Source organism: Schistocerca gregaria, chromosome 5 (assembly GCF_023897955.1).
Source record: "Schistocerca gregaria isolate iqSchGreg1 chromosome 5, iqSchGreg1.2, whole genome shotgun sequence".
NCBI classification, from domain to species: domain Eukaryota; kingdom Metazoa; phylum Arthropoda; class Insecta; order Orthoptera; family Acrididae; genus Schistocerca; species Schistocerca gregaria.
Window position 1 is genome coordinate 363,321,436 of NC_064924.1, and position 22,077 is coordinate 363,343,512.

Genomic DNA, 22,077 nt, shown 5'->3' on the forward strand with positions numbered 1-22,077 from the left:
CTCTCTGTAAAAAAATAGAAATGAAAATGAAATGATATTATGGCAAACTCTGGTGGATAAACAGAATACTTAAAAGAAATGTAAATCCCTATCTGTTTGATGTGTCACATTACACATTTTCCCTCTGCAAATGATGAGCTGCATCCACAACCCCTGATTCCTGAATAGATTATAATGGTCTTTAGAGAAATGAAATAACTGAACTAGGTGAACTGCAGTCAACAAAAACCATTTCTCATTTCCTTTTAGATTCTTTAAAAGAGTGCAACAAAGTTACACTGATGAAATAAACTCAACGCTGATTCTGTTTATTATTCAACTCCATTCATGGGATCAGATGTTGCAAAGTTAACAGTAAACCTCCATCTTATGTTCAGGAAGGAATGGATACATTGTGAACAGATCTTTCTGTTTAGCACCTGATACACATTACTAGTCATTTAGATGAAGTATAGAATGCCATACATTTGCCACTGTCTTTCTTCTTTTAAATACTCTGATATTTTTCCATTCTCATGCAGTAGCGCAACAATTTTTAACAGCTATTTGAGATGGATGAGATGAGACACTTTCACTACGCATTTGGACGTCTTCCTCGCCTGCATTAACAATCTTCGAGCATAAGTTTTTAAAATTTTAACTTCATCTACTGTTACACATATTTCACACTAGGTCGGGTGAATGACGACCCATGAATGTTTGTTATGTTGTGAACTAAAGTCTTAACTTCTGTAATGCTGTATATAATTTCACTTGATCGGATGAGCAGCGTCCCAAGAACTCGTACTTTGTAATAAAATTTATTTTCTTTTGCGCGAAGTTAGATATTTGAACTGTAACAGATTGCAGTCCATCGTATCTTGTCAATTTTACATTATGCATACAAACAAAAAGCCTTGTAAAGATTATTACACGCTATTTATAAGTAACACGTCATTACAAACCGTTGAAAAGTCAAGACTGCACAATACAATTTTTATTCAAGACATCTGGTTTCAATAGTCTTAGCTGTCATAGTCAGGTCTAACACTTTCTTGTAATAAGTCATAACAATTTTAACCTGGACTTCATGCACAAGAAAAATATTTCGAAATTTGTGGTAAGATTTTATGGCACCAAGCAGCTGAGGTCATCGGTCCCTAACCTTACACGTTAATTAATCTGACTTAAACTAACTTAGGCTAAGGACAAGACACACTCATGCCCGAGGGAGGACTCGAACCTCCGATGGTTTGTGCCGTGACAGGACGCCCTTGACCGGGTGGTTACCGAAAGCGGCTCGTGCACAAGATGTCGGATGGGTAAAACCCAGCACATTATAAACGTCTGTCATCCCTGAGAAATTTAAAATATTTTACGTATTGTAGTTATGGGATACGTTTATATAGCGAAGAGTTTTATCGATTTGACATCTTGTGCATGAGGTTCAGCGTAAAATGCACTTGCTTTAGAACAACAATCAATGATTTAACACCAGAACATGACAGCTAATGTTGTTTTGAATAAAAATATTTTGTGCAATATTGGTTTAGAATGCTGTTTAATATTTTAAAAAATCGCCCATCAGTGCCCTTGTAATGAGAAAATTCAATCTAAGTAACGCGTTAATCAAAATTTTATAAGTAACGGAGGATTTTTGCCTGTGTGTGGGCAAGCAATTTTTAAATTTTATATGTATTGATTCACATTTTCGGCAGTTGTTGTTTAAAAATTGAAATATGAGACCTACGTTGGCCACGAATATGTGTGCCGCTCTTTTAACGTGCATCGATACGGTTACGCCACCTAGCGTGACCGAGTCTTCCTCCCAGTACACATAGTGGCGCGGGCTGTTGCTAGTACAGTATTTCAACAGCTAGGATCAAAATGTGTAAGTAATGGTGGTACTTGTATTGCCGTAATGGCAGAATTTGCGTGAGAATCAAAGTGTCATGTATTTACATCGAAAATGCTATTATTTCTGTACCAGAAAGTGTTTTCTTCTTGAATATTTTTCGCTTACAACTGATTTTTGTAAAACATTTTCGTGTCTATAAAATTTGCAACCCGATATCTGTTATTTAATTTTGCTTATAATTGGTCATCAGATAATCGGATAAATCAGAAATGCGTCAGGTCAGTTAATAAACAAATTCAGAGAAAATCATTGACTATTTTTAAAGACCTATACAGTCTTTTTCCAATAATGATATTCATCATGGTCGCGTGGCTGTACAAGGACATTCAGTCTGATTTAGAATTGAGTGGTAATGGTCGAACAGTGTATTTCAATTTGCTTCATAATAAAACCGAGTATTGGTATTGCGCAGTTTTTTGGTAATTTACTTTTTATTTAAATTTATTGTATTTGCTATAAATATTCTTCAAGGGTCAAATTTCGTACAAAGAGCAAAACAATTAATCTGACAACCACTCACATGTTTAATGTACCTCGTGGTTATAGTTAAACTATTCCTATTTAACACATTACAATACGGCAACTAGTTACCGTACGAGTATCTTCAGTGTGGGGTGCATGATTTCATTGTGTCACAGCGCCAACGTCCAGTCCCGGCGTTAACCATCAGGTGCAGTGATCAGTCATGGTGATTCATAGTCTCATACACCTAACCAGACTCAGTGCTCTTTTTGATGTGTCAACAAGAGTTTGACAAAATGAGCATAGCATTGTTGGTGAAGCTATATTATCAACACAACAGTAATGGAGCAGCTGCACTTCGGGAATATCAGAGGCTGAAACGATTACGGAAGGGTCACGACAGAGGAACATCCCATGGTCCATGACCGGAAGGTGCTTCGAACAATTTTCAAATGGTATCCGTACAAGATCCATATCGTACAGCAGTTTGTTCCGCAGGATACACAACGATGTGCTGACTGCCCTCTCCACTTTACTGTAATGATTGAAGTATAGAGGGCTGGCCCTGGACCATCCAATGAACAGGCGAAGCTCATTTTTCTCTATCGGGTGAGGTGAACACACAGAGTAGCCAAGTGTGGGGATCTTCGTCTCCAGTCACTGTGCATGAAGTTCCTCTGCGTGATGAACGTTTCATCGTATGATGTGGCTTCACGGATACGTTCATCATTGCCTATTATGTTTTGAACAGGTATGCTTCGCCCGCATGTCATACCCGCTCTGCAGGAGACAGACGCACTGGACTCCACAATTTTCATGCAAGATCGGGCCCCACCACACATCGCTCACCTAATTCTCCGAAACGCATGTGTAAACGGTTGAATTATCAGATAATCGTTCCCAAATGCTCTGCGGGCACGATCACCTGATCTCACTCCATGTGATTTCCGGTTGTGGGGCTACCTGAGCCGGCCGATGTGACCGAGCGGTTCTAGGCGCTACAGTCTGGATCCGCGCGACCGCTACTGTCGCAGGTTCGAATCCTGCCTCGGACATGGGTGTGTGTGATGTCCTTAGGTTAGTTATATTTAAGAAGTTCTATCTTCCAGGGGACTGATGACCTCAGATGTTAAGTCCAATAGTGTTCAGAGTAATTTGAGCCATTTTTACTCTACCAGTCCTAGGACAGGGTTTATCAGGGGAACATTCTGATCTGAAGCGCAACGTATCAATAGAGGTAGACAGTATACATAGGGATGAGCATCGTTCTACTGTAGAGAATGCAATCCTGGGTTTTCAGACGCTTCTGGACACTGATGGCCGTCATGTTGAACCCATTTTGTAGCAGGAATGGGACCGGTATGTAATTGTATGATGTACCCTACCAGCACATTAAAAATTTTTCAGTTCAACTGATTTTGCCTTACCTCTTCCCCATGTCCTTGACATCGGTGCTCGCTCGGTAGTTAGTTCCCGTGTTATAATGTGTTAAAAAGAGGAAGTTTAATTACAACGACCAGGTGTAAGGTGATGACAGCTTTCATCATTTGATAGCTTGTTAGCTCCGAGTACGATATATTGCAAAGTATTTCATAAAAAATGACATATGTAAACACGAATGAGACTGTATTCTTTTTAAAACGAGATAATAACTGCTCTAATTTTTAATATCATATTTAAATTTCATGAACAGCCAACTAACACTCGCACGTATGTTTCTCAGACTTAATACTCCGTCCAAAATATGGCGCAGTTGCACTTTCGCTTTTTTCTACAGTTGCACTCTCTGCATGAGAAGCACTGACGAATTTCATTATGTCTTCTCAACTTGTACAAGAATTACAAAATGGCGATACAATGTAAATACAACGAAAATTAGTAAAGTACGACTTGTATCAGTGCGCTGTTTTGATATGCAATCGAAAGCGTGATATATCCCGTTTGGCCGTAGCTAGGCAACCGCCGCTTTCGCGTTCTCACTCTTGGCAGACTTTCTCAATCGTGCTGACTTCACAGTGCACCGGATAAAGCTGGGGTCAGTGGTTGACCACCGATAGCTGGACGACGGCTATTCAAAGACAAGTGCCCGCAATGATGTAGAACATGGACGTTACAAACAACTGTCAGAACCGAACAATACTTCGATGGAGAATGTGCTGCTGATCTGTCAGTTTTTTCTGAGAAACGCGTCGCTCGGATTTGATAAAGGACAGCCATTGTATTGCATTTGTTGTTTGTTATCTGTAGAAATCACGGCCTAAGTAGAATGGCTGAGCCGTATGGACTAATATGATGAGTACCTTAGGTATAGAATGTACAAGCTCATATTCGGAGCTGCCCATTGTGCTATAGGGTTCTTCATTCAGTGTATTACAGGCTACCGTTGCTAAATTTTTTTTACATCATTGTTGCTTTTGTCTATGGGCTTCGGGCTGTGTTTTTAATTTATGAATTATGAGTTGCTTCAGTAACCTATTTTTTACTCGGCATAAATGCAAGTTCAATTTTCCCGTCTTAGTTGAAGCTATGTGGGCTTTCTCGTCCACATTTATTTATACTCGTTTATGGCATTAACCTAAAAAATTTCAATTTAAAATCATGCTATGTACATTTCTAAGGGATTCTGGCTGTTTATTATTCATATAACTGTGTCTATCGGGTTAGTACCTCAATAATCTTAATTTAAAACCAAGTTATGTACATTGCTAAAGATTTCTGTCTGTCTATGACACAGATTCTCCTGTGTCTCGGGTACGATCCCTATTCGTAATTTATCAGTACTACTTGTGCTGGCTTTAGTATTCAAAATCAACTTCACTACTTGTTGGTGAAGCCAGTTGAGCGTTGTTGTTCAGATTTTATTTATATATTTTCCATCGTTGGCCATATGTTTCACAGTGTTGCCTGTTCTGATGCGGTAACTAAATTTCTATTTACGTTGTATTTATTATTATGAAACATTTGGCAATTTATATGTTTTCCTCTCTCTTTTAGCTCATGTTTTGCCTCATTTAATCCATGTCGAAACAGAACCTCAAGAGGAGATGACATCTGAGGCTTAATCTCTGATTATAAAATTGCATTGTACATTTATTTGTGTTCATCGACGATCGGTAACCTTTACGTAAGAAACTATTAGGTGTAACGTTTTCAAAAATTAAATGGTCTTTTCTGGTTCAGTGTTAAGTTTCTGTGACCAGGCATCGTACTACTCCCATCTCCTTTCTTAGTACTGAGGATGATCCAGCGCCATCGTTCGCAAGAAAGACACATCAGACGGATACTTTAAATAGTTGAAAATTTGGAAGAAAAAATGGAATGGGAATGCAATAGGGCAAATGTAGGAAGGAAATAATGACTTCGAGCCGTACAGGGTAATGCGGCAATGCAACGGGTGGAGTTAGAAATTTATGCAGGACAAGGACTCTAACCTGGATGATCTGCTTCACTATATGGGTTGCCTTAATTGCCACGGCCATCCAAGCAGGCTGCCCCTTAGACCCAGATTCCCAACTTCCTGCTCTAAACACCGCGACAACGCCAGTCCATTAACCCTCTACCGTGCACATTTCTCTTTCCCGTATAAGTTGGATCGTTGGTTGTGCATCGGCACTGAAACTTTTCCATCAGACAGCAGTTGCATCCATAGAATTATAGATAAGGGTGGGGTCTATTGTACTGTCGCAATCTATTTCACATCCTATATCTTTTCCATTCCTTTCACCTCAGCTATTCATATACACTGAAGCGCCAAAGAAACTGGAATAGGCATGCGTATTCAAATGCAGAGGTATGGAAACCCTCTACCGTGCACATTTCCCTTTCCCGTATAAGTTGGATCGTTGGTTGTGCATCGGCACTGAAACTTTTCCATCAGACAGCAGTTGCATCCATAGAATTATAGATAAGGGTGGGGTCTATTGTACTGTCGCAATCTATTTCACATCCTATTTCTTTTCCATTCCTTTCACCTCAGCTATTCATATACACTGAAGCGCCAAAGAAACTGGAATAGGCATGCGTATTCAAATGCAGAGGTATGGAAACCGGCAGGATACGGCGCTGCGATAGGCAGCACGTACATAAGACAACAAGTGTCTGGCGCTGCTACAGTGGCAGGTTATCAAGATTTAAGTGAGTTGAACGTAGTGTTATAGTCGGCGTACGAGCGATGGGACACAGCGTCTCCGAGGTAGTGATGAAGTGGGGATTTCCCCGTGCTATAATTTCACGAGTGTACCAGGAATGTCAGGAATCCGGTAAAACATAAAATATCCGATATCGCTGGGGTCAGAAAAATATCCTGCAAGTACGGGACCAACGATGACTGAAGAGAATCGTTCAACGTGACACAAGTGCAACCATTCTGTAAATTGCTGCAGATATCAATGCTGGAACATCAACAAGTGTCAGCGTGCTAAACATTCAACGAAACGTCATGGATATGGGCTTTCGGAGCCGAAGGACCACTCATGTATCCTTGATGACTGCACGACACAGTGCTTTACGCCTCGCCTGGGCTCGGCTACACTGAAATTGAACTGTTGATGGCTGGAAACATGCTGCCTTGTAGGACTAGCCTCGTTTCATATTGTATATAGCGGATGGACGAGTACAGGTGTGGAGACATCCGCATGAACCCATGGACCCTGCATGTCTACGGGGACTGTTAAGGTTAGGCTGGTAGAGGCTCTGTAATGGTGTAATGCGTGTTCAGTTGGAATTATATGAGGCCCCTGATACGTCTAGATACGACTCTGACAGGTGACACATACGTAACAATCCTGTTTGATCACCTGTACCTAATGATGTCCATTGTGCATTCCGACAGACTTGGGAAATTCCAGTAGAACAATGCGGCAGACCACACGTCCAGAATTGCTACAGAGGGGCTCCAGGAACACTGTCCTCAGTTTAAACACTTCCACTGGCCACCAGACTCCCCAGAAATTAACATCATGGAGCAAATCTGGGTTGCTTTACAACGTGCTATTTAGAAGAGATCTCCTACCCCTCGTACTATTACGGATGTATGGACAGCCCTGCAGGATTCATGGTGTCAGTTCCCTGGAGCACTACTTCAGACGTTAGTGGAGTCCAGGCCACGTCGTGCTGCGGCACTTCCGCATGTTCACGGGGGCCCTACACGATATAAGGCAGGTCTACCAATTTCTTTGACTCTTCAGTGTATATGTCCCAGATGCTTCATCGCGAATGTTTCACATTCTGTTGCACATGCCCGACAGAGAAGAGACCAGTCATTTCTTTAACTTTAAGAAGTCACATACAAAAAACTGTTTCGTATATACAGTTTGCACTTACCATTATTGTCCCACACGTACCGACTAAACAACCAGTTACGTTTGAGAGTTTATGGTATTGTACATTTCTTTAAGCTGACGGTGTTCGGGTAACGGCGTGACGCTGCTGCAGAAGGCGCAGTTCTGGAGGCTCACCTGAGGATGCAGCGCGAGCAGCTGGAGGGCGAAGCAGAGCGCCGTGGCGGTCGTGTCCTGGCCGGCCAGCAGCAACGTCGCCAGTTCCTCGCGCAGCAGGCGCCGGTCCCCCGTCAGCCCCACCAGCGTCTCCAGCACCGACTGCGTTCGCCTGTGGCAGCCAGGCACCTAGTCACGTCTGTACTCAAAGGACAAAGCGTTAAGCTATACCTAACAATAGATTACTCGTCGTTTAGGAGGCCAGTAGATGGTGTGGAAATGATAGTAGAAAAATATGTGTAGTCCACTGCTGACATGAATTGCGACAGTGAAGTGTTGTGTATATGCACCACATCGTTATTCGTAATCGGTGCCCTGACACAGGTTGGCTGGGAAATTTTACAGAAAGGAGCTTTAATGCTTTCACGTGTCCACGATCACACCGTCTTGAATGAAGTGGCCCATTTGTTGCTGCATCAAAACAGACTGTCAAAAGTGTCTAGAGATGGGGTAGGCAGTTTTTCGGGTGGCGGGATGGGCCGGGCGCTTGTACCAAAACGCTCAGCTTCACTTTACTTTCCAGAGCCCCACGCCATGCTGTATGAGCGCGAGAAGGGAAAAAGGGGGAAACAGACACGTGCCGCATTTAAATGGCGATAAAGTCGTACTGGATACAACTTGGTCTTATATTTCACATGTCTCAACAATATAGATAAAAAAATAGTTTCGTGTGTCAATCAACTCTTTATATGCGCTGACGACATTATTTCTATCTGACGTAGAAAATTACACAGCGTTTCTCAATCACGTTGCCACGTAATCGTAGAAGGTGTTTAAAGGTTTTCATCGAAATATTGCAGTCTCATTATGGAGACTTGAAAAATCTACCTGAGAAAAGCAATGTCGACATCCTGAAAGGTTTTAACGTAAAAATAATATGAATTAAAAGTTGAATTACCTTGCAAATTAGTCACTTAAATCCGCAAATAGGGCAGACGCGATTTCAATCGAAACGACAGACGGTCTAGAAAACAGAAAACAGCTGAAATACAGATGAAAGATTGAAAGCGTTCTCAAAACATTTGTAAAACTATCATTGCGAATCTCGAAACGCCATAATGAATTCTTCAAACCTCGCGCTTTCTTTAACACCCGTGAGCTTACGGAACTGCATTGTATTCGTGAGAGTGTCTGCCTTCTGCAGTGCAGTTTTCTTTTTAAGTGCATCCTTATCAAATCATAAAGAAGTTATCTTGCAGTGTGTTACTGTGGGCAGTGTGCAGTCAAGCCCCTTAAAATGCGCAGTCTGCAATTCTTCTCACATTCTCAAATTTGTCGTTCCCGCACTACTTTTTCTTTCTTAAATTCAACAATAGCGAGATTTAAATGGAAAACTGTCCCAGACATGCCCCTTGACTTACCAACGTACTTCTTAATAATATTTGAAGTCTGCAAACTCTTCGTTCATTTCCACTGAAATCTATTCCAACTGAAAATGGATTAATGAGTGCGACTTCAGAAACTGTAGTGTTCGTACCACGAATTTTTCCATGCTTGCAAATTTAGCTTCTTGACACACAGAACAATGATTCCAGCCTGTCGATCATTCTGATCTTTTGCTCTTTCATTTTCATCTTAACAGATTAAATTCCCTCTGTTTGGTACTGTAATATCGTTTGGTAGCAAATAAGCAGTACCCATCGCTTACGAAATAGAGAATTCTCATCCTTCCCTTCTGTCAGTCTTATTCATTTTAAGGGTTTATAAAGACAGATTGTTAGATTGCCTCTTTTTGTGCAAACAGCCACTGAACCCGAGAAAGTGCTCCATATCGCGAACAAATAGCGAAGTGTTAACAGCGCTGACATCACGATTATGCCGAAATCAAAAAGATGTGCCGACCGCAAAATGCCTCACATCAATGATAAATGAAAAGTTGCTCTGTTCCGGGTAGTTCAGAGAAGGACTGAGCAAAGCCGAATAACAGGCCGGGCCTTGTTCCGCACAGGATGCTCGCGTGAAGTTTGGCACGCTGTGAATGGTGCTTATGCAGAGGCAATGAAGTAGGCCTGCCACTAGCATCCGTATAACATGGTAAACGAACGAACGTAGTAAATTTATCCTAATGGACAACGACACGAGGAACGTTTCACACCTTTTCAGTGACAGTCGTTTTAAAACCCGATAGGAACCGTTGGTGTCACTGAATGCTGATCCATCTGTAGCAGTTTCCGAGAAAACATTGCAAAAGTAAATGCATGCAACGGAGATTTGGCGCTAACTCGCAAACGGCCATTGCACACGGTGGAATAAGAAGCTGCACATCTCTGAGAGACGAACAACAAAGAAACTGGGGTGCAGCTGTCGGTAGGTTTGTCATCTGGTTTAAAGAATGTTGACTTTTGCTTCATTTTTAACTGATGCAAGGCGCCAGGTCTACCATAAGTCAAATTAGGCATTAAATGATAGTGTGTGTTTCTCTGTGTGTGTGTGTGTGTGTGTGTGTGTGTGAGAGAGAGAGAGAGAGAGAGAGAGAGAGAGAGAGAGAGAGAGAGGGACAGAGAGCGAGGGCAAGGTGTGGACAACGGGGAACGAGAGATGATTCTGTGACGTTTTGCAGGTATCTTACGTACCAGAAATTGTTCCAAAATGGTTCAAATGGCTCTGAGCACTATGGGCCTTACTTCTGAGGTCATTAGTCCCCTAGAACTTAGAACTTTTTAAACCTAACTAACCTAAAGACATCACACACATCCATGCCCGAGGCAGGCTTCGAACCTGCGACCGTAGCGGTCACGCGGATCCAGACTGTAGCGTAATGTCACCGGCCACTCTGGCCATCTGGAATTGTTCCCACCCATTTAGATTACCGTGAATATAAACTAGGGTGTCCCTTTCGACGTTTTGGGTGACTAACGAAATGGACTTGACAAGTATCATAACTTGATTTCCCACAAACTTCGCTCAATGGAAGGAAAGAGACAATAAGCAAACACGTATCTTGGTTGATTCGTAGATGCTCGACGATTCCTGAGGAAACGACAGTTAAGTTTTCCGTCATAACTTAGAGTTCACTTTGCTCGCGATAAGCTCAGTCGAACTGCTGTCCTACTTTTAGCGTCGTGGCCGTTCACTTTTGCGTCTCGTGTTCGAAATCCAATTATTGATTTTACTTACATTACTTACTTATCTATTCATATCCGTTAATATTTACTACACGAGTGCTACTTACCAAGTCCGGCGATCCAAGGGCATTATATTCGAAAGTAAAATTCTGACTAGGTGCGACAATTAATGTCTTACATTTATATATTGCGTTATATATGAGTGTATGGTGTATTCAATGGTTACAATGTTTCCAAATTTTTATTTTCTTATATTTCATTTCTGCGTCACTTCTTAATTCTTATATTTATCTTATGTTTATCCTTGAGGAAGGTTTGGTGCGTTCACTTTGATGATATCGATCATAGAAACATTTTAAACGTACAAATTCAGAACGATACGAGCATTACGCGAAAGCGTGTGTGACACTTCTTTGTGTGAATCTCACTCGGTAAAGAAACTTCTTTAACATTGCTCAAGATTTCATGTGATGGCAATAAATTAGCAGCAAACCACTCATAACAGATCACTCTCCCAAGAACAGGCACTTGCTGCTGATTATGAATCGTGATACACTACGGCAATTTCACCGCAAAAAATTTCAAATATTTTTTTAATGTCATTCACCAGACGCATAGTTAGTAAAAGAATATTTTCCACAATATTTCAGTGTACAACGGAAAAATTCGTTTAGCTATCTTGTACTGACATGACAAGAAACATTCGTGTAATAACCTTTTAGGGACATGGGTAGAAAAATATATATTGTAATATAAAATACAGCAAATAAATGCAATAATCGCTTTTCGAACACCACAGAGGAGAAAGTGGAAGGCCACGACGCTAACAACTGCAGGGCGGGGAAAATGAAAGTGGCCCGTATGACTGGATACGGTTTGGACGTATTTCTACGCATTGAATCACACCCCACAACGCGCACACCACGTGTACGATCGCCACGTGATCCACACCGTTTAGAGAGTAGTGACGGCTCTGTCACTGTGAGTGGAGCAGTGCAAAGTGGACGATAGTACTCACAGTGAAGCAGCGGGTATTCTTCGTGGAAAGTTATGTGACAAACAATTCGTGAAAACGTGCCAGCTATAAGTTAAAACCACTCCCAAACATGCCCGCATACCAGAAAATGTGGCTATACTTCACCAAAAATCCTTCACAGGCCCATCAGAACAACCGGATGCCTGTAGCAAGAGACTGGCGCACCACACAGATTATACCAGCACATGCATCCCTACCGAAAGTATGTTGTTCATGCATTAAAACCACACATACTCCTCAGCACCTATAGTTGTTTAAGTGGCTCTTCACTGAGATGAAAGTGAATGACTTTGATATGGATCTGTTCTTTATGTCTGATGAAGCCTGGTTTCATCTGAGTGGTTACATCAACTAACAGATTCACAGATTCTTGGTAGCGAAGAATCCGACTAACTTCCACGAAGCACCAGTGCATGATCAAAAGTTGTGCAGCAGCAGCACGCCGTATTATTGGTCCCATCTTCCTTGACGTTAGATTGTGAACATTTTGAAGCCATTTGTGCATTTGTGGCAGCAGTAACTGAGGAAGAAGAGACCTACGGTTACTTCCAACAGGCGGGAGCAACTGTCCATACAGCCGGCCAAATCATGAAGCACAATTACAGGATCTTCGAGTTGTTAGCAGAAGTCAGTGTGGTCGTGCCCCTAGCTGGCCACCCAGGTCACCTGATCTGACAGTGTGCGACTATTTGTACGGGGAACCGTCAGGTCTACGGTGTATCGCATAACACCCGTAGTCTCCAAGAATTGCAACAGAATATTTCGGATTACACTACACCAATTCCAGAATTCCAGCTTCGACTCGCCTTCAGCAGCTTGCTGACCAGGACCCAAACGTGCCAACAGATGAATGATGGTCAGTTTCAACATGTGCTGTACTCGGGTTAGTACTGTACTTACTTTCCTCTGCTATTTTTCTTTGCACCCTGGAACTCTGTTCTCAAGACCACTTTTATTTGCCCCACCCTGTAATACAAATATGTGAAGCTGCTACGTTACGCACTGTGCCACTACTGAACTTCAATTACTTCCTCGCTAAAAGGTGCATAAAGTACCTCGAAAATTTTTAACGTCTTTTCCTCTGAAACAGTCGGCTATCTACGGGTAAGCTGAGACAAACGTTCGCTCATCTTGACCCCTATTTCATAGAGTAAAGTTTCTGGGGACTCTGGTTATATTTGCCGTTTTCTCCCAGTAACTGTTCTTCTACATATTCGTCATGAGTAAGCTGCGGACACTCCCATCGTCCAACATCAGAATAGCCGTGTTTAGAAAGTTGCACTCATACCTTTAGTCCGGAACCGCGCGACTACTACGATCGCGGGTTCGAATCCTGCCTCGAGCATGGATGTGTGTGATGTTCTTAGTTAGGTTTAAGTAGTTCTGAACCAGAGGTTGTACAGCGTTTCAAGGAGAGCATAAGGGAACAATTGGCAGGAATGGGGGAAATAAATACAGTAGAAGAAGAATGGGTAGCTCTGAGGGATGAAGTAGTGAAGGCAGCAGAGGATAAAGTAGGTAAAAAGACGAGGGCTGCTAGAAATCCTTGGGTAACAGAAGAAATATTGAATTTATTTGATGAAAGGAGAAAATATAAAAATGCAGTAAATGAAGCAGGCAAAAAGGAATACAAACGTCTCTAAAATGAGATCGACAGGAAGTGCAAAATGGCTAAGCAGGGATGGCTAGAGGACAAATGTAAGGATGTAGAAGCTTATCTCACTAGGGGTAAGATAGATACTGCCTACAGGAAAATTAAAGAGACCTTTGGATATAAGAGAACCACTTGTATGGACATCAAGAGCTCAGATCACAACCCAGTTCTAAGCAAAGAAGGGAAGGCAGAAAGGTGGAAGGAGTATATAGAAGGTTTATACAAGGGCGATGTACTTGAGGACAATATTATGGATATGGAAGAGGATGTAGATGAAGACGAAATGGGAGATACGATACTGCGTGAAGAGTTTGACAGAGCACTGAAAGACCTGAGTCGAAACAAGGCCCCCGGAGTAGACAACATTCCATTAGAACTACTGACGGCCTTGGGAGAGCCAGTCATGACAAAACTCTACCAGCTGGTGAGCAACATGTATGAGACAGGCGAAATACCCTCATACTACAAGAAGAATATAATAGTTCCAATCCCAAAGAAAGCAAGGTGCTGACAGATGTGAAAATTACCGAACTATCAGTTTAATAAGTCACAGCTGTAAAATACTAACCCGAATTCTTTACAGACGAATGCAAAAACTGGTAGATGCGGACCTCGGGGAGGATCAGTTTGGATTCCGTAGAACTGTTGGAACACGTGAGGCAATACTGACCTTACGACTTATCATAGAAGAAAGATTAAGAAAAGGCAAACCTACGTTTCTAGCATTTGTAGACTTAGAGAAAGCTTTTGACAATGTTGACTGGAATACTCTTTTTCAAATTCTTAAGGTGGCAGGGGTAAAATACAGGGAGCGAAAGGCTATTTACAATTTGTACAGAAACCAGATGGCGGTCATAAGAGTCGAGGGGCTTGAAAGGGAAGCAGTGGTTGGGAAAGGAGTGAGAGAGGGTTGTACCCTCTCCCCGATGTTATTCAATCTGTATATTGAGCAAGCAGTAAAGGAATCAAAAGAAAAATTTGGAGTAGGTATTAAAATTCATGGAGAAGAAGTAAAAACTTTGAGGTTCGCCGATGACATTGTAATTCTGTCAGAGACGGCAAAGGACTTGGAAGAGCAGTTGAACGGAATGGACAGTGTCTTGAAAGGAGGATATAAGATGAACATCAACAAAAGCAAAACGAGGTAATGGAATGTAGTCAAATTAAATCGGGTGATGCTGAGGGAATTAGATTAGGAAATGAGACACTTAAAGTAGTGAAGGAGTTTTGCTATTTAGGAAGTAAGATAACTGATGATGGTCGAAGTGGAGAGGATATAAAATGTAGACTGGCAATGGCAAGGAAAGCGTTTCTGAAGAAGAGAAGTTTGTTAACATCGAATATAGATTCATGTATCAGGAAGTCGTTTCTCAAAGTATTTGTTTGGAGTGTAGCCATGTATGGAAGTGAAACATGGACGATGACTAGTTTGGACAAGAAGAGAATAGAAGCTTTCGAAATGTGGTGCTACAGAAGAATACTGAAGATAAGGTGGATACATCACGTAACTAATGAGGAGGTATTGAATAGGATTGGGGAGAAGAGAAATTTGTGGCACAACTTGACCAGAAGAAGGGATCGGTTGGTAGGACATGTTTTGAGGCATCAAGGGATGACAAATTTAGCATTGGAGGGCAGCGTGGAGGGTAAAAATCGTAGAGGGAGACCGAGAGATGAGTACACTAAGCAGATTCAGAAGGATGTAGGCTGCAGTAGGTACTGGGTGATGAAGAAGCTTGCACAGGATAGAGTAGCATGGAGAGCAGCATCAAACCAGTCTCAGGACTGAAGACAACAACAACAACAAGTTCTAGGGGACTGAGGACCTAAGATGTTAAGTCCAATAGTGCTCAGAGCCATTTTTTTTGCACTCATACACTCTTCGTTGACAAACAATAAGGCACTCTTTCGCACCTCGACTGCCCCGCTAAATCATGAGAACTTAGTCCACAAGTGTACGCCTTACAATATTTTGAAAATCGTGTGGAAAATAAGGTTCAGCGTTCAGACAATAAGTTACCACTACGTGTTTTAATCCTCCACGGGTGCATTGGAATGCTCTTGTGTAGCAGATAGGAGGAAATGTGCAAGTCTTTTCTTAGGTAAATTGATGTCTTTAGCGGGACTAGGTCCCGTGTTATACAATATTAGTGTCATGCCTCCCTAAGGGTGTCTAATGTTTTGCCAGTGTGCTTACATTCCAACGAAACGGAAAATTACAGACGCATTTTACGAATATTTGACGCTCACTTACGGTAGGCAAGGCTCGTGAGCCGTAAGCATGTCAGAGAACTAAATATGGAACAGACTAATCAGTATGTTCTACCTCATAAACAGCATTAAGCGTTTCATACTAGCCTACCAGACCACTTTTGCTTAAGTTAAACATCAGGATATAGCATAATGCCACTTCTCTGAGTAACTGGTACATCAACGCGATGGTATTTAGCAGCCATAGTATATAGGACCTATGGCTATCAGTTGCGATACCATGTCAAGTTACAGAAACAAGAATTTTTTCGAAATGTCCTGTAATCAGACGGTTCCAAATTTTTTTAAATATTCATCAGTCTTCACACAAGAATGTCATCTCATTAGATTTTTTTGCCTCAAGAGATGAAGATGAAACTTATGTTAATTGAATTGTTCTTTAATTTTATATAATGGTACTACGTGTAGGTATCTCAAAATAAGAGTTGAATCAACCTCAAATAACAACATAACGTCTCTTTTTAGCCAGTTTTGGTGCTGTGTAGCAGTAACGTCTCTTTTCACCACCCAGAAGAAGCAAGTTAACATGACAGTGTTTCAATTCCCCCTTCTTCGTCCGTCCATCAGTGAATTATTTTAACTGCTCATGTAGCAACAATGTAATGGAAAGGGATCCAAATAATCTAGCTTCGTAGAACGAGTCTCTGTACTTATTAAGTAACACTGATATTTGCATATTGGTCAGTAACAAAGAATGTGTGTGGGAGTGTTACGTTATGGAAGTTCGTGCTTAGGCTCTAAGCTACGATGTTTATTCATGTGAGGCACGTAGCTACATAATTTTCTACAATCGATACTACAAAAGAATGCTGCAAAACATTTTGAATTGTTAACTTAATATCCTTTGCGTCGGAAATGAAAAGAAACAAAATCAAGATGTTCAGTTGAACTGATATTTCAGATAAAGGGACGAATAATTTTTGAAAATGTTAATAACTTTAACGAGAACCTCATGAAATATCACAGAAACTTAAAGAATACATTTCGATTGCAATCATTTTAGTCCTGTATCGTTCATATATTATTATCAATGGTGCAGCTACATTTGCCGTGTAGCTTCAAACACTTTACGTCCATAAACACAAGACCTTGTTTCCTCCTTCACTTTTACTCCCTGATGAAGCAATAAGTACGTATCTTTTTGAAAACATCAAACGCTTATCAAACTGACTTTTTCAATGGTAACTTAATTTTACTATTAATCTTTTTCAGAATCGAATGATGTTATTAAAACTGAGGACAACGTTTCTCGTTCTCCGAGATGCTGTTGATATGTTTGGAAGAACTTCGTACTCAAATTCCAAATTAGAGATGTTTTCCGTTGAACAAAGGGCTAATTTTAGGAGTGGTCTATTTTGGGCAGCCTAAAGGAGTACCTGCAAATCACTAAGTATTGTTACCATTGAAATTAGTGGATTATTTTCAACTTCAGTCACTATCGAAAGTTTAGTTAACGGCACTTCAATTCAGTGTACTACGTGCACTCATAAACATAAGCTTTCCTTTTGTGGAGTTCAGTACCTCAGGAATCAAGTTATTGTATGAGTATTAGGTTGCAACGAAGCGTGTGGGATGTTATGGTATGGTTGATATATTTTTGTAAACGTAAATACAAACACCAATCACTGGTTAAGGCTTAGCCCTCTTCGGACTTGCCGACTGCTGCCTACGAGGGAGCACGAGGAGCGATCCCTCCAGCAGTTATTGCCGGTAGGTGAATCCTAATGATACTGCTGTTTCATTATTCAGGCAGCTGCTTAAGTTGCATTGCGAAGCTGATCAGAAAAGATCGGAGGACGTATCGGGAATAAAACCACGTCCCTCCGCACTCGAGGCAGCGGCATTTACCCCTGGGTAATTTATGAACACTACCTGTAAGTTTAAGATACTTCTATTCCATATGTTATTTTTTTTAGGGAGAGTCTTTAGTTTTCGAGTCCATATTTCGTAACTTAAATAACTTTCCTTTGCCTGGGAGACAGAAAATTACTGCGCCGCCATTTTTATCGCATAACTCCTGCATGTGAGATTAGAAAGGGGAACCATATTCAGTAATTAAAACTTTGGGCCAGTGTGGTATAACATATATCTTGATAAAACCATATAGGTGAAATCTTTGGGCTGATTAATCAGTCCTGAAAAAACATGTTGGCACTAATAATAATAATATATGTATTTTGGTAAAAACACATAGATGAAATCTTGGGTCCGATTAATCAGTCCTGAAGAAACATGTTACCACTAATAATAACAATAACAATAATAAGTAACATCAAGTGATATTACTGTTAATGGAACGATACGTAATGATTCCTAATGTTAGTCCAGTAAAAATGTTTCTCGAAGCATTGTAAGTGCATTGAATGTGCAGCAATAAAGTCATTTTCTCGGTTGTACTTACGTAAAGGTAATCTTGGAACAGTTAATATCCGTAAGCTCCCTACAGTATGTTATGTAAATCTCTGTTAGCTGTTTTATCTGTGAGAAAACATCACTAGATTGTTTTAGTCTTCTTGTTCTGGCAGCGGATAGATACGGATGTAAAGGTATTCACTGAATCGTTTTGCCAATAATAATTGGCGCCTATATATTTCAGAATTTTTAAAGTCAGTTTTCCTGTTTTCATTATATAATATTTCTGGCCGCTTAAATTAAGTTGAGAGCGAATCGCTTGGGTTCGCAACGATCGAACGCCATAAGTGCTTTTTCGTTAGTTTTACTACTAAAATGTTGAACTGCATCTTAATTCATAGTCATATTAACATTTTATAAAATAATTTCCTCTTTTAACATTAGCCACGCACACGATCATTTCACTCCAAGCGTGCCGCTAACCAATTTCATTTGAAGTGAAAATAATCAGCATTTACAATAGCTCTAATTGCAAATGAAAATAACTGTACTTCCCCTTTTAATATCGCCTCTGAAGTGGTACCATTTGTTTGAGACTTTATTATAATTGCATGTTGAAAACTTGATCAATGTGTTTGTAAGGAATATTTTTATTGGATATCTCGATAATGTAAGGAATTGGCGCACTGGTTTCAAAGAACGCAGGAAATAAAAGATTTTAACGGAATGTGATTGTGCAAGATAGATATACCCGTAAAATTCATTACCAACATACATCCTTATATCCAATAGCATAGCTGCTATCGCTAGTGCGGTGGTGCTATTGATGTCACATTTGTTTCTCGCATTTTGTTTACGATTGTCTCCAAGTGATCAGTGGTGTGTCGTTGGCTATCTAACGTGAAGGAACACTGAAGTCTTGGGTCGCAAAAATGTTGTAAAACTGTAACAAAAGTATAATCATCAATGTGCCATCGTCCTTGAACATCAGGCGAAGACAGCACCTCTTCCCGAAGTTTGTGAATTGAGTCAAATCGAGAGAAATACTATTTGATTCTCCTTCGCATCTCCCGTGCCACGCTACGTCGTAATTGTGTTAACTACATTTCCATGAACGTCACCGTGGTGGATTGTAGTGAATGGATTTGAATGTGACCTCAAGAATAACATATCTAGAGTGTGAGCATTGGCATTGAGCCCAGTAAAGTGCACAAATGTTAATAATAATCAAAGTTCTACTAGACTAGAGTGACGTCACTTTTTACAGAAGCACCCCCGCCCCCCATTTCCCTCCGTACTTATTTGAACATTACAGAAACGTTCCAACATATTTGCGGTGCAGTACTACGAGGGAAGAAGCGACGTGGTCTGAACAGGCGAGGTGAGTGCGGATTAAATAATTAAACAGGCATACATTGGTTAAACATCTCTCTCTCTTTCTCTCTCTCTCTCTCTCTCTCTCTCTCTCTCTCTCTCTCTCTCTCTCTCTCTCACACACACACACACACACACACACACGCAGACACACACACACACAAACCGCACAATGTCACGCAAACAGGAGGTATGTTCACTTACATGGCGACTTTGACAGGACTTAAAATTATCGGATCAGAGGTACCGATTGCAGCGACTGCAAAATTTGACTCAGGTGCTTGTGACATCAAAAATTGTGCGTGTTTGTGTGTTTGGCTGACATATAGCTCGAAGAGTCCAGTAATTGCAGTTGAAACAATAGCAGGTCGAGCGTATGCAAGGAACTTGTGGTTAAAGAAGTGGCAATAGGACTGTACCAGTCTCCTATCACACCAGACGAACAAGTGACGATTGGAGCCATTGACAACGATTGATACTCTGAGCCCACACAAGATCACACATCAAGTCGAAAGAGCATCGCGAGCCATATCATCTCCCCACTACTGACGGAAGATGGAGCATGACATCTGAAGATCGTAGCAATTCACCTTCAGCATTTGTGTGTTTTGTTCCCTCTTTACAGCTTCGGCCGTATTTTGGCCGTTGCTGCTTAATAAGTAACTGAACTACTTACATCTTCTTTTTGTAACCTTCTTCCAGCTTCTGGATCTCTTTCTTCAGTTCCTCTGCCACTTCACCCAGACTCTGATCCTGTTTTTGAAGCCTATCATCAAGCTGTTTCATGAGAGCACCCTATAGCGAAAACGTGTAGCAGTACAAAATTAAACTATATTAAATTTCCTACAAAATAGGTCCTATTCAATTTTTTCTCTACAACTGATGGTTTGCGCGAAGAGAGTGCGAGAATGTTGAAAACCACGATCGACGCGAATGCGCTGTAATTTAAGTAGTTTTGTAGGCCAATTTGGGGTAGCACATTGACATAGCTAGCTGAGATGAACCGGTTGATACCGGTCACTTGTGGTCTATTAAGTCGGGACCAACAAAAACTATCTAATGTGCATCGAGCGAGTTTTTCATCATTATCGCACTCTCTTCGCACAAACCATTAGTTCTAGAGAAATAAATGAATAGGACCTTCTTTGTAGGAAATTTAATATGTTGTATTTATGTGCTGCGAGATGTTTTCGCTGGAGGATGCGGTTTTTGATTTATTCAAGAAAATCTTACCAAAGTGTTATTAAATGTGTTCTATCCCGGAAATCATTCGGAATAGGGTATACGTCCATATGAGGATTTTTGTTCACAATCATTAATACCACCACCCCTCAAAAAATGTACCTTTCCTCCTGACTCACCTTGTATATTGAAACTGCTTCAACTCCAAGTACCTGCCTTTTTTCCACTGTTTATTTCACTATACTCCCTCAATGCCATTTTCATTAGTAGCATGTACGCTGTTATTTCTGTCGAATTATTTACTTTTCAATACGATATAGAATTTTGTAAATAGCATCCTAATCGACGAATGACTATGCAATTATATTTAAGATTGATGAGAAACCTAACAATGTGTTTTCGTACTTTACATATACCACAATCAAGGTGACACGATAATTGTTTATGTGGAGTACAAACCTATCCTTATCCTTGATGCTCGACATATTGTCAGCTTCCTTGTGGCATATTCGCCGTGGCTGCATTTTTTCAGCAGCGGCTTTAATAGCGTCGTCTATGAAGAGGTGCACAGTCTTGAGCACCTTGGCCTGCTCTCTGCCCAGTTTGGACAGCTTGAATAGTGGGTTGAACAGCAGCGCCGGCTGCAACACCTGCAAAAGTAAACGCACAATCTAGTCCAATGACGAATCTTTAAAGTCTTTCTAAATACGGTAATTTGTTCCTCCATGTTTCAGTTATTTCATAAGAGATTAGTTGAACAAACTCATTTCATCGAGGAAAATGTTCTTACTCATACTGTCCGAACGTCTAAATGCTTATGAACTTTACACTTGGTTATAAGATAAATAAAATCACTGATTATTAAATAGTGGATGTGCAAATTCCTAAGGGACCAAACTGCTGATGTCATCGGTCCCTGGACTTATACACTACTTAAACTAACTTATCCTAAGAACAGCACACACACTCATGCCCGAGGGAGGACTCGAACCTCCGGTGGGAGGGGCCGTGCAATCCATGACACGGAGCCCTAAACCACGTGGCTACTCCGCGCGGCAAATTAGACAGATGAAGGATCTTTATAACATGTTGTAACAGGCCGGCCGCGGTGGTCTCGCGGTTCTAGGCGCGCAGTCCGGAACCGTGCGACTGCTACGGTCGCAGGTTCGAATCCTGCCTCGGGCACGTATGTATGTGATGTCCTTAGGTTAGTTAGGTTTAAGTAGTTCTAAGTTCTAGGGGACTAATGACCACAGCAGTTGAGTCCCATAGTGCTCAGAGCCATTTGA

General features: G+C 41.0%; 1 protein-coding gene across 1 annotated transcript in view; it reads right to left on the reverse strand.

Annotated features, from left to right (window-relative positions):
* Window positions 1-22,077, reverse strand: part of LOC126272939 (cytochrome P450 4V2-like) — a 359,260-nt gene that overhangs the window by 8,222 nt on the left and 328,961 nt on the right. The window contains exons 5-6 of the mRNA XM_049976237.1: window positions 21,248-21,438; window positions 7,816-7,966 (exon numbers count right to left, since the gene is read on the reverse strand). Of these exons, the coding sequence (XP_049832194.1) occupies window positions 7,816-7,966; window positions 21,248-21,438 (342 nt within the window). The remainder of the gene's footprint in view (window positions 1-7,815; window positions 7,967-21,247; window positions 21,439-22,077) is intronic.